Source organism: Pistacia vera, unplaced genomic scaffold (assembly GCF_008641045.1).
Source record: "Pistacia vera cultivar Batoury unplaced genomic scaffold, PisVer_v2 Contig535, whole genome shotgun sequence".
Lineage (NCBI taxonomy): Eukaryota > Viridiplantae > Streptophyta > Magnoliopsida > Sapindales > Anacardiaceae > Pistacia > Pistacia vera.
This window is the reverse complement of record NW_022196374.1, coordinates 484,345-497,566: the sequence shown is the minus strand read 5'-3', so window position 1 is coordinate 497,566 and position 13,222 is coordinate 484,345. Positions and strand designations below refer to the sequence as shown.

The window sequence follows — 13,222 nt, the reverse complement described above, 5'->3', positions numbered from 1 at the left end:
ATCAATAGTCCTGGGTCCTAACCTTTTCCTTTTAGGTTCAGGAATTAGGACTTTAGCAAAACACCCCCACACTTTAAAATATTTTAGGTTAGGTACATGACCTTTCCAGAGTTCATATGGTGTTTTGCCTGTTTTCTTAAAAGGAATTATGTTTTGTATGTAACAAGCTGAAAGCATTGCTTCCACCCACAAATTAAAAGGTGCTCCAGAATAGAGATGGCAATGGGCCCGATATTTTTGGGTACCCGACCCAGCTTGGCCCTTAAAGGCCGGGCTTTACCAGGTGTTCGCGGGCTTGGACTTGGGCTTGGTCCTGATTTTAAGGCTCGACCTCGGGTACGGGCCAAGCCTGGGTATGTCTTCAGGCCCGGCCTGGCCCGACAATTTTAGTATTAATTTTACTAAATTATCTTTATACTATTTATTTAATTACAAGATTATCCTACATATATATACCCATTTTTCCCAAACCCTAATCTCATCCCATTTGATGAGTATTCAAAAATAAATTAATATTTAAAAACTATTTTTAGAATTAAAAAATATAAAAAAATTGAAATTTATCAATATTTAAAAATTCACATTATAAAAATGGGCGGGCTTAGGTCGGGCCTGAGGTTACAAAAAGCCCGTCAGGCCGGGCTTGGGCTTTACCTATCATACCAGTGACGGGTTTGGGCCTTTGTCATGAGGTCGGGCTTGGGCCTGGGCCAAGGGGTACCTGGTCCCAGCCCGACCCATTGCCATCACTACTCCAAAACTAATCAACATAGCATTCACCATTTTTTTTAAGTTCTGTTTTTCCTCTCAACAACTCCATTAGACTGTGGAGAATAAGGAGGTGTTGTCTCATGTATAATACCATCATCTCTACAAAAAGAATCAAGGTCATTTGACTCATATTCACCTCCTCTAACTGTTCTTAACCTTTTAATTAAACCCAGAAGCTCATTTTCTCATTCTAGAACTGGTTTACAAGTCTTTTTAGTGGATTTAAATTCCACACACACATCACATTTATCAATATTTGAAATATTGACATTTGATAATAAACCAACTTCTTTCATCTTTTTCAGAAAACCATAATTTACATGACCTAATCTACCATGCCATAAATCTATTGAATCAATAACATAAGCAGAAGAAGATGCATTTTCATTCATAATAACATTAAGTACATTGAGTTTAAATAACTCTCCAGAACAATACCCCTTCCCAACAAAAGCCTCATTCTTGGACATTACAATTTTGTCACCCTCAAAGGAGACTTTCACTCCAGCCTTTCCTAATACATAAACAGATACAAGATTATATCGAATGTTTGGAACATGTAATACATCATTTAGTGAGAGCATTTTCCCATAACTAAGTTTGAGAAGAATTTTCCCCTTTCCCAAAACAAGAGTAGAGTGGGAATCACCAAGGTAAACACATTCTTCTCCATCCCGCACTGTTATGTATTCATAGAAAGAATTTCTATCTCCACAAATATGCTTTGTGGCCCTAGAATCAATAATTCATTCTTTCTTTTTAGCTACCATGTTCATTTGTGAGACAACCACAACAGCAATAACATTATCTCCCTCAGCCAGATTCGCTTTAAGAGGATTTTTGTTATCTCTAGTTTTTCTATATCTGCATTGGCTAGCAAAATGTCTATGATGAGACCCCTTTAGTGCACGTCTTCAATAGAAAAAATAAGAGAGTGAATAGAGGATGGGGGCAGGATTTACCAAGCAAAGGACAATCTTTAAAAGCATTTTACTACGCGTAAAGCAATGGACAAGTGGCATCTACAGATTGGGTTTAAAGAAATTATGTTAAAATGGGAATTGTGCATAAAAAGGGTTAACAGGGAATGTTTGGGATATCAAAAAAGTAAAAAGGAATTTGGGTTGGGGAGGTACTGGCCCTCGAAGCCAACTGGTTATCTTTTTCTTTATTTTCTTATTGTCAATTTGCTTATTGTCAATTGCTGTTCATTTTCTGGTTTGTTGCTTTGTGTAGTCCTTGTTGATGATTGAACTTGTGTTATGTTTTGAATATTCATGATAATACAGTAGAGGTATTTCAGTGAAGTTCTGGTTGAGAGTGTTTTGTCTAACCATTGTTGTTAAAGTCATTGGGAATTCTGGGAAATTAGGTGCATGTGTGGTTTTACAGGTTGAGATAAAAAAAGGTTTCTATCAAAGTGGTATCAGAGCGTAGTGACGATCAAGGTATGGTTGGAACAAGGATGGAAAACAGATTAGATATTATGGAGAAAGACATGGGAATGATGAGGGTCTGCTTGTTGGAAATCCAAGCTTGGATTAGACGCAAAGACGAGGAAGAAGCCAGGAGAGTTGAAAGGGGTGGGTTGTAACGCCCACTTTGAGGTACATAGTTTTGTTTGCTTATTTTTGTATTGGTGTTGTTCTTGTTGATTGGTTGCCCTTGGTTAAGTTTGTAAGGTGTTAAATTTGCTTGGATGCCCTGAATTTGGTGAAGCCTTGGAAAATTTTGGAAATGCAAACTTCACCGGGGCGAAGAAGGAGCTTCGCCGCAGTGACGTATGCTCTGTATTTTTTCGCCGAGGAGAATAGTCGGCTGATTTTTCTTGTGAAGTTTCTAGAGAATTTTCCATAGGGGTGAAGTGACCATTCTACCCCTAATTAGTAGGAAAAGTGGGGAGTGAAATATAAGAAAATTTCATGGAGAATGCTTTGGAGTAGGGGTGACTTTGTAAAGAATTAAAAGACAAAGATGGAATTTCCAAGAAAGTGCAAGGGCAAAATGGGAAAGAGTGCTTCTTTATATGAGCTAACAAGGGTTTAGCCTTAGAAACCCTCCCATTCTCTACACCCCATACACTTCTACTACTTTCCATTTCTCTCAATTCTTCATTCATTTTGCTAAGGAAATTGAGGGCTTTTGGTTGGATTTTGACAAGGATTTGATCATAAGCATCAAGAGGTAAGGATTCTTACTCTAGATATGAGATTAATTTATGAAGTTTAGAATTCTTATGAAGTTTATGCTTAGGGTTTAAGAGCAAGAACTAGTCCCACAAAGATAAAGAGTTTCTTGCGGAATTACTCAAGCCAAAGGTAAGTAAATCCAACTTAAGTTATGATTTAAGCAATCAACTAATTTGATATGCATGTATGTGCTTATGAGTTGACTTTGATTAGTGAGAATGTGATTATTGATGAGTAGATGGCTCTTGATGAGTAGATTTGAGCCATGAGAAGTAGAGTTGAGATTGCGGTGACTAATTGAAGTTTGGTTGCATGTAGAAAGAAATTGAGTAGAATATTTGAAGTGTTTTTCTTGGCCATGTTTAGATTTATTATGGAGGATTTTTGCTCCATGAATGGATGATTTAAAAAAGAAGTAGAGATCTATCAAAGATAGAATTTAAGTATGCATGCATGATGTTTGATGAAATGCCTAAGAGAAGCTTGTGCATAAGTAGAGAAACTTATTTTGTGCAACATAGCATAATTGCATTGCATAATTGCACTTAAGAAAGAAACATAAGCATGAGCCATCCATATGCATGAGAACTTAAAGAAAGAATAAAGAATTTATAAGAACAAAGAGAAAGAAAGAAAAAACACTAAAGAATTAAAGAAAGAAAAGTGCTAAAGAAGATAAAAGAATAGGTTGTTGTGATGGGGAACCCGTGGGTGACAAGAAGAATTTCCCACATACATGTTGCCTTAAGTGAGCGGCATAAAAAGAAGAAGAATTTGTACAACCCGTAAGAGTGTATGTGGATGAGGGTTGTACCAAGAAGAATTCCTACATGCATGCCACCTTAATTGAGTGGCCTAAGAAGAAAGAAAGAATTTGTATAGTCCATAAGAGTGCATGTAGATGAGGACTGTACTCACTCACACGGCCAGGGTTCCAAATCCATGCATCAACCGAGTCCGATCGGCAAAGAATAAGAAAGAATGAGAAAGCTTGAGCCAATAAGAAAAAGAAAGAAAAGAAAAGAAAGAGTTTAAGCAAGCAAGAAAAGAAGAAGCAAGAATAAGAAATAGAAAGAAAAGAAAAGAAACAGAAGAAGAAGAAGAATAGAAAAGAAAGAAAATGCATTTTTATGCATTATTGCATGTGCACTCCATTCATGCATGTTACCATGAATTCTATCATGGTTAGTAAGGATTAGAAAGAAAGAAAGAAAGAAAGAACAGAGAGAATTAGAAAGAAAGAACAGAAAGAATTAGAAAGAAGGAAAGGAACAGTGAGAACTAGAAACAGTGAGAACTAGAAACAGTGAAAGAAAAGAGAAAGAACAAAAAGAAATTGAAGAAGAGAAAGAATGGAGTAAGGAAAGAACCAAAGCATAAGTTGCGGGGATGAAAGAGTAGAGGATTTACTTACTGAGCATTTTTGTGCTCACCCCGTTGTTTTTCCATGTTTCACAGGAAATAGGTGAGAAGTAGTCGGAAGGACGTCGAAAAGTGAAGAGTAATGGCATCACTGTTCGCCATTGCTAAAGTTGTTTTTTTATATTTTGTATATGTAAAGAATTATATGTTTAGTAAAGAAAAATTTTGGGCCCAATTACTTTTTATTTAATAAGCATGTATGTTTTTCATACTATATTTTCTAAGTATAGTAGTATAAAGAAGCTATTACATGGGCTGATGGAAATATCAGTTAATTCGAATCCAAACCTAAGGGAAGAGAATGATGAACCTAATCCAAATACGAACGGTGAACACACAGAGACAGGACGAAGTCGACCAGAATTTGTTGGCCGAAAATTTGAAATGCCGATATTCATGGGTGAAGATCCTTATGGGTGATTATTTAGGATCGAAAGATACTTTAATGTGTATCACATGGCGAAAGAGGAACGATTGAACACAGTGGTGATATGTATGGAGGGAGACGCGATACATTGGTTTCAATGGATGGAAATCCATGCTTCCGTCGCATCCTGGCCTGTGTTTAAACTCTCCCTACTTCCTCGATTTGGTGGATCCCAAGAAGGAGGACCGTATGAGGTGCTGATGGGAATCTGGTAGACTAGCTCCATGGAAGATTATCGCCGTAAGTTTGAAGTATTGTTTGCACCATTACGAGATAAGAAAGAAGACACACTTTGGGCAGCCTTCCTAAATGAGCTCAGGCCAGAAATTAAAGCAGAAGTCAGGTTGGGATAGCCCAATTCACTAATCTAGCTAATTGAATTGGCCCAGAAAATAGAAGAGGAAAATTAGGCTTTGGATGAATTGAAGAATGGGCTAAGTAAAGGCGTAAGGCCTAGAGGAGTAAGTGGAGTTAATAGAGTGGCTTGGACTAATAATAGTGGGCCGGTTAAAAATTTTGGGCGGTTAAGAAACTCATATGTAACCAACCCGATGGCACCTTCAGGCAGCGCAAACACAAATGCAAATCCAAATTTCAGTGCATAGACAAGCCAAAATTAGAACGATTGACATCTTAATGCTGTTCCGAGCGACAGCCAATGCGGCAGCAACAGTTTCATTCAACGACCACTGACCAGTTTGAATTTCAAGAAAGAGTTCCCTTTTAAACAGATGACAGAACTTGAGATTCAGAGAAAAAATGCGCGTGGGATATGTTTCTAGTGTGATGTGAAATTCTTTCCAGGCCATCGATGTGGGGACAAACAGTTCCAGTCATTCTGATTAATGAGGAGGGTACCCAGGATGAGATGAACAACAGTGGAGGTGAGTTGAGTGAATCCGTCGTAGAACAATTGCAAAATGATGCGAAGCTTTCGATTAGTTCTGTTGTTGGTATTTTGGGTCCGAAAACTATGAAATTGAATGGTAAAATCAGAGGTGCTGAAGTGATAGTGGAGCCTCACACAATTTTATTAGTAAGGGTGTGATAGAAAAATTGGGGATATCAGTGATGCAGACTCAGACTTTTGGGGTGAGAATTGGTGACAGTTATAAAGTGCGATGTGAGGGAGAATGTAGGGATGTGCAACTGGATATCCAAGGAGTTCTAATTGCACAAAAAAATTTCCCATTTGAGATGAACAGTGTAGATGTAGTTTTGGGAATTGCTTGGTTGGAAACTTTAGGGGAGACAACAATCGATTGGAAGACACAAGTGATGAAATTTAAGTTAGGAGACAGAGTAGTGAAGATTGTGGGTGATCCCGCCTTAAGCAAGACCCTAATTTCATTAAAGGCTATGCTTAGGATGATCCAGTGCCAGGGACACGGGTATTTTGTAAAGTTTGGTAATTTACAGAAGCAATTTGAATTAGAATTTGAGGGGGACAACAACATCTTATTAGTTCTGAATCGGTTTCAGTTAGTCTTTACTTCGTTATCAGGATTACCGCCGTCTAGAACCCAAGATCATTCCATTAGCCTCATTCCCAGATCCTAACCCCCAAACATTAGACCTTACTGCTATCCCTACTACCAGAAAAATGAAATAGAGAAACTGGTGGGTGGGATGTTAGCTTTCGGAATCATTAAACCTAACCTTAGTCCCTTTTCTAGCCCAGTGTTATTGGTTAAAAAGAAAGACGACAGATGAAGATTCCATGTTAATTACAGGGCTCTAAATATGATAACAGTCCCAGATAAGTTTCCCATTCTGGTCGTGGATGAATTATTTGATGAGTTATAAGAAGCCTCAATTTTTTCTAAGTTGGATTTGAAATCGGGCTACCATCAAATTAGAGTTAAGAATGAGGATACCCACAAAACGACATTTAGAACACACGAAGGGCATTATGAATTCTTAGTCATGCCTTTCGGCTTGACCAATGCCCCGACCATTCTTCAAGCTTGATGAATAACATATTTCGGCCTATTCTGCAACGGTTCATTTTAGTTTTCTTTGACGATATCTTGGTTTACAGCCATACAAAAGAAGATCACATTCGGCACTTGGAGATCACCCTTAGCACACTTGAAGAACACCAATTGGTTGCCAACAAAAAGAAATGTTTCTTTGAACAACGGAAAATAGAATACTTGGGGCATATCATTTCGGCGGCTGGGGTGGCAGTTGATTCTTCCAAAATCAACAGTATTTTGCAGTGGCCGGTTCCTAAGGATATTAGGGCATTACGTGGATTTCTTGGTTTGACAAGATACTACCGACGATTTGTCAAAGATTACGGGAAAATAGCCATTCCTCTTACATGTTTACTTAGGAAAGATGCATTTTGATGGAATCCTGAAGCCTAAAAAGCCTTTTATGAGCTTAAGCAGATCATGACATCAGTACCAGTGTTGGCCATGCCGGATTTTGCTAAAGAATTTATCATTGAGACGGATGCCTCAAGGAGTGGATTAAGGGCTATTCTTATGCAAAAGGGTAAATCGTTAGCTTTTTTGAGCAAAGGGTTATCGGCACAATCTAAGCTTAAATTAGTTTATGAACATGAATTAATGGCTATTGTAATGGCGGTTCAGAAGTGGAGACATCACTTATTGGGGCGGCGATTCATCATTAGAATAGACCAACGGAGTTTACATTTCCTAATAGATCAACAGTTACTGAGTGAAGACCAACAGAAATGGGTTACTAAATTGATAGGCTTGAACTTTATCATACGGTATAAACCGAGGACAGAGAATCGGGTAACTGATGCTTTATCTTGAAGAAGTGAACTGGTTGATTTCAATGGGCTTTTTGTGAGTTATTTTGCGGGGTTAGAAGAACTTAAGAGTGCTAGTCAACAAGATGACAACTTGTGTGGGATTGCCCAAGAGCTACTGTTGGATCCTAATGGTCATCCACCATTTAAATTAGTTAAGCACCATCTCTTGTATAATGGCCGGCTGGTTTTACCGAAGAAAGGGGCCCACATTCAACAACTCCTACATGAGTTTCACTCATCACCTGTTGGGGGCCACTCGGGTTCTTTCACATTTATAAAAGGCTCAACAGTGGGGTGTATTAGGAGGGCATGAAACGGGATATCAAAGAGTATGTCGACTCTTATTTGGTTTGCCAACAAAATAAGTACCAAGCTTTGAGTCCCACCGGATTATTGCAGCACTTATCTATTCCTAATCAAGTGTGGGAAGACATTTCCATGGACTTCATCACCGGACTTCCGAAAGCAAATAGCGTTGACACAATTTTGGTGGTGGTTGATAGGTTGACTAAGTACAACCATTTCTTGACTTTTAAACACCCCTACATAGCCATGGATGTCGCCAACCTTTTGATTAAAGAGATTGTTCGGCTACATGGGTTTCCCCGATTGATTATTTCCAATCACGATCGTATATTCATCAGTCACTTTTGGAGAGAATTGTTTAAACAATCGGGAACGCAGCTTCGCATGAGTTCGGCCTACCATCCTCAAACAGATGGCTAATCCGAAGTTGTGAATCGGTGTGTGGAGACATATCTACGCTATTTTGTGGGTAGTCAGCCTCGTCAATGGCCTAAATGGATCTCTTGGGCCGAGTTCTGGTTTAATACAACGTTCAATGGCTCCACAGGTATGACCCCTTTTAAAGCACTTTATGGTCGCGATCCTCCGTCTATCCTTAAGTTTTTCAATCATGGTTTGACTGTCGATGAAGTGAATTGTCAATTGCAAGCTCGCAATGTCATCTTAGCAAAGTTGCAGGAGAATCTCCTCAAAGCTCAAGGATGCATGAAAAGCTATGCAGATACAAAAAGGGGGGAAGTTCAACTGGAAGTTGGGGATTCAGTTTACCTTAAGTTGCAACCCTACTGTCTTCGCTCTTTAGCTCATCGGTATAATGAGAAACTAAGTCCCCAATTTTATGGCCCTTTTGAAGTTAAAGAAATGATTGGTACAGTGGCCTATTGCTTGAATCTACCCCCCACAGCCCGCATTCATGATGTTTTCCATGTGTCACAACTCAAGAAAACCAAGTACCCACCACCTACTGCCCAACCTTTCCCTGCGACACTGGATGAAGATCTTGTTTTGAAGGTCGAACCAGAAGAGGTTTTACGTATGCGGAAACTTCTAAATGGTACTTTGGAAGTCTTAATCAAATGGAAAGGTCTGCCCAACTATGAGAACACTTGGGAGGAATTCACCTCCATTGATCTCCAATTTCCTTTATTCCACCTTTGGGACAAGGTGGCTCTCCTTGGGGAGGGTAATGATGGGACCCCTTTAGTGCACGTCTTTAGTAGAAAAAATAAGAGAGTGAATAGAGGATGGGGGCAGGATTTACCAAGCAGAGGACAGTCCTAAATAGCATTTTACTGTGCGTAAAGCAATGGACATGTGGCATCTACAGATTAGGTTTAAAGAAATTATGTTAAAATGGGAATTGTGCGTAAAAAGGGTTAATAGGGAATGTTTGGGATATCAAAAAAGTAAAAGGGAATTTGGGTTGGGCAGGTACTGGCCCTCGAAGCCAACTGGTTATCTTTTTCTTTATTTTCTTATTGTCAATTTGCTTATTGTCAATTACTGTTCATTTTCTGGTTTGTTGCTTTGTGTAGTCCTTGTTGATGATTGAACTTGTGTTATGTTTTGAATATTCATAATAATACAGTAGAGGTATTTCAGTGAAGTTCTGGTTGAGAGTGTTTTGTCCAACCATTGTTGTTGAGGTGACTGGGAATTTTGGGAAATTAGGTGCATGTGTGGTTTTACAAGTTGAGATAAAAGAAGGTTTCTATCAGTCTAGTTTTCCCACACACAGAACAGTGCCCTTTCTTTTTGAAAGTGTTAGGGTTCTTGTTGTTAAACAATTTCTTGTTATTGTTCTTAAAACTCTGCGGTTTCTTGTTCTTAGGTTGAGGAGGAGCCACTTGGTTTTCAACAACATTAACCTTGGATGTTAATTCCTTGGCCTTATCAGCTTTATCTCTAAGCCTATTCATCTCCTCAATCCTAATATGTACTATCACATCTTCTAAGCTCATTTGCTTCCGCTTATGTTTCATACTATTCTTATAATCTCTCCATGAATCTGGAAGTTTCTCAATTATACAACCAACCACAAAAGTTTCAGGAAGAATTATTTCTTCATTTTTCAAGTCATTTATCAATAAATGATAGTCATGGACTTGCATGGATACCTCTTTTTCTTCTACCATTTTAAAATCTATGAAGTTTCCTATGGCATATTTTTGTGATCCAACATCTTCAACAACATATTTCTTTTTCAGGATTGTCCATATCTCATGTGCAATTTTATAAGCGCAATAATCATCATAAAGCTCATTTGATAATGTACTGAGGATAGTATGATGACATACCTTATTTCCTTTCTTCCATGTGTGAAGTTTTTGATCAAAATTGTCTACTATAGGTTTTGGTTCTTCTAATGTGAGGTACTCTGCAAAACCAAGCACGTCCAGGGAGTTGAACACTTTTTCTTGCCACCTCTTGAAATGAGCTCCGGCAAAGGGCTAAATTTTGGAGATGCCAGGAAGAGACTTAGCGGTAAGAATTGCAACGTCCATTTCGGTAGATTGCACTTAAACTTCTGGTCTTAAGATTGTTGAGACTTAATCATAAATTAGTAGCAAAAGAGTAGGGAAAACAACAAAAAATCCAGCAGTAAAATAGTGGAAAATAGCAGAAGAACAACAGGATAACAACAACAAAACCAGCGGAAGAACAATAGTAAAAACAGCAGAACAATAGCATCAAAACACAACAATGAAATAGCAATGATACAGTAGCAAAATAGCAGCGTCAAGGCGTGCAAAAACACTATCCTTAAGATCAGAATTCCGCCTCTACTAGAAGAATCTTCGTGGTGCAAAAAAGGCTAGATAGCAAACTGGCCTCTAGGATACAATGACGAATCTCCTTTTAGAGTGCACACTCTAAGAGAGATTTAGAACAGTATAAGGAAATGTAACAGTGGTGAAGGAGGGCTGGAAAGTTAAAAAAAACACAGAGGAAACAAGGATTTTTTCAAGTGAAAATTATGTCTTACAAATGAGAAAACCACCCCTTTTTATATTTGAAAATCTACCCGTTTTCCCTTAACTCATTCTTGCTGTAACCGAAGCCATTCATTTGCTTTTAAAACCATAACAACCCAAGAATGATTTGAATTGCAATAACTATAGTAATTCAATTGCTTTTAATACATATAACAGTCCAAAAAGCAATTAAAATATTCAATTGCTTTTAATACATAACAGTCCAAAAGCAATTAAAACTTGGTATTTTGAAATACCATAACAGCAGCTATTATCACAACATTACCATGTTTGGTTGCATTCCAGTAATCCTCCAACGTCAATATATAGTAATCACTATTGGTCATATAGGTGGTTTTCTATGTTAAACTCTAAATATAGCTAATATTCCTAAAGAGGGGTGAATAGGAATAAATAAAAATATTCTTAGAATAAAAACTTATCAATGAAAGTTAAAGCAAACGATGAATTTATCAAAACAAAGTTCAATGACTAAGCTCACCAACTAAAGTATGATAGAGATATTGTTAATGCAAATGAGCAATAAACGAACTCAAAAGAGAATAATAAATGCAATCAGCTTGAAGTCAATAAATATGAACAATGAATGCATGAACAAGTGAAATAAATGATGTTCAACCAATAATGCAATGAATGATAAAGAGTTGAGAGAGAGAAAAATGCTCAAGGATTTATAGTGGTTCGGAGTTATATCAATAAGCCTCCTATATCTACTTCTTCAAGGTAACCTCCTTGAAGTTCCACTAGAATCGAGTTGCGCCACTACAATAGTTTTCGCAAGGATTTTCACCTCACATGCTTAGATTTACAAGATTGTACCTAGTTTTAAAGGATTTCGCCACTAAGGAATGAATCAAAGTTGTTTGTGAATGATTGTCTCTTCTGTAGGCTTATACATACAATAAGAACAAGTGAATTCTCAAAGGTTTACAAAATGAGTACAAGTGAGAGTTTCTGATTTGGATCTTGAGCTCTAGAGATTATATGAGAATGTATTCTAATTTAGTATGACTCTTCTCTCTCTTTTTCCCTAAAAACATCGAGCTTTTACAACCCTAAAAAGATTAGCCATTGCAACATTTAATGTAGTTCTGACAAAGTCTGCAGAACCCAGAGGAACGGTCATTCCTGACACAATGATCATTTTTCACAGATCTAGGTTAACTGGAATAGTCATTCCACCATACCTTCATTCCACCACATGGAACGATCACATCCAGATGCTCTTCCAAATCTTCTTAAATTTCCAGAGGCATTAAAGACCTCTCGGAATGATGTCGTGAAAAACTCTTTAGATACGAACGGTTATTCCAACACAAGGAACAGTCGTTCCAATTTTGAACTTTGAGTTTTGACTTTGACCTTTGAAATGAAGTCAAGAGCGCAAAGTGATCCGAATTTGAAATATCTTTACTTTTTTACTTGAGCTCATGATTTTGCAGGATGGTCTTGTGAGTGTAGTCTAGTCATGTGAGTGCCACTCAACTTGGCAGAGAGACTAACAACCAAGAGGAACGATGTAATGCGACATTGCATGACAACTTTCTCTTATGATACGGTCGTGCCTTGCTTGCACACGGTTGTGCTTAAGCAAAAATTTGCTTATGCATGGTCATACTACTTGATAAACCTATTTTGGTTTTATTATGACTTATGTAATACCTTAGCATGTTATGGTTAGTGTTCAATCAACTTTTTGGATAGTTTTAGCACATCAAAACACTTGAGAGGCCAACACTCTCCCCTTTTTTTATTGATGACAAAACTAAACAAAAATTGAGTTTCAAATAAGCATAAAAACATATATTCAATATGCATTTTTCGTAAACCAAAACTTGAGAAGAGATCCCCCTTATACTGTGAACTCTTCTTCCAAATATGCATTTTTCAGACGTGAATTTTGAGCACAAATGCTCCCCTTTCAACAAGCATATTTTCAACAAACACAAAACACTTCACAATATATACATTCATTTCACAACAATCACAAACACAAAACAACTTCAATATCAACAATCAACAACACTTCAATATTAACACAACACAACACAACACAACTCAATTTCCATCTTTTCTCTTCCCCCGTAATCTTAAAATAACATCCTTTTACTCGATAATCGGATTACTCCCAATATAGCCTACAGTAAACACTATTGGCATTGAAAAATTACCAGAATCTTTAATTACCTAAAACTAAACACGGTAATATCCCCTGTTTGAGATAGATCACCGATGCAATCTTCCATTATAGCTAACCAAATGGCCCCTATGTGTATTCCTTTATAAATTTTGTTTGTGTTTTTTGAAAGTATTAAAAAGGATT

General features: G+C 37.5%; 1 protein-coding gene across 1 annotated transcript; it reads left to right on the top strand.

Moving 5' to 3' along the window:
- Nucleotides 1-5,033: 5,033 nt before the first annotated feature.
- On the top strand, nucleotides 5,034-9,184 carry LOC116107390. Its single transcript, XM_031393663.1, has 3 exons — nucleotides 5,034-5,152; nucleotides 5,614-5,762; nucleotides 8,451-9,184. The coding sequence occupies exons 1-3, from the start codon at nucleotides 5,034-5,036 to the stop codon at nucleotides 9,182-9,184; spliced, it is 1,002 nt and encodes a 333-aa protein (XP_031249523.1).
- The last annotated feature ends 4,038 nt before the right edge of the window (nucleotides 9,185-13,222 follow it).

Excerpts from the sequence above, each read along its gene's own strand:
- LOC116107390 (XM_031393663.1), top strand. The coding sequence starts at position 5,034 with ATGGAAGATTATCGCCGTAAGTTTGAAGTATTGTTTGCACCATTACGA. Across the intron at positions 5,153-5,613 it reads GAAATTAAAGCAGAAGTCAG|GCCATCGATGTGGGGACAAA; the intron begins GTTGGGATAGCC and ends AATTCTTTCCAG. Across the intron at positions 5,763-8,450 it reads TTCGATTAGTTCTGTTGTTG|GTATGACCCCTTTTAAAGCA; the intron begins GTATTTTGGGTC and ends ATGGCTCCACAG.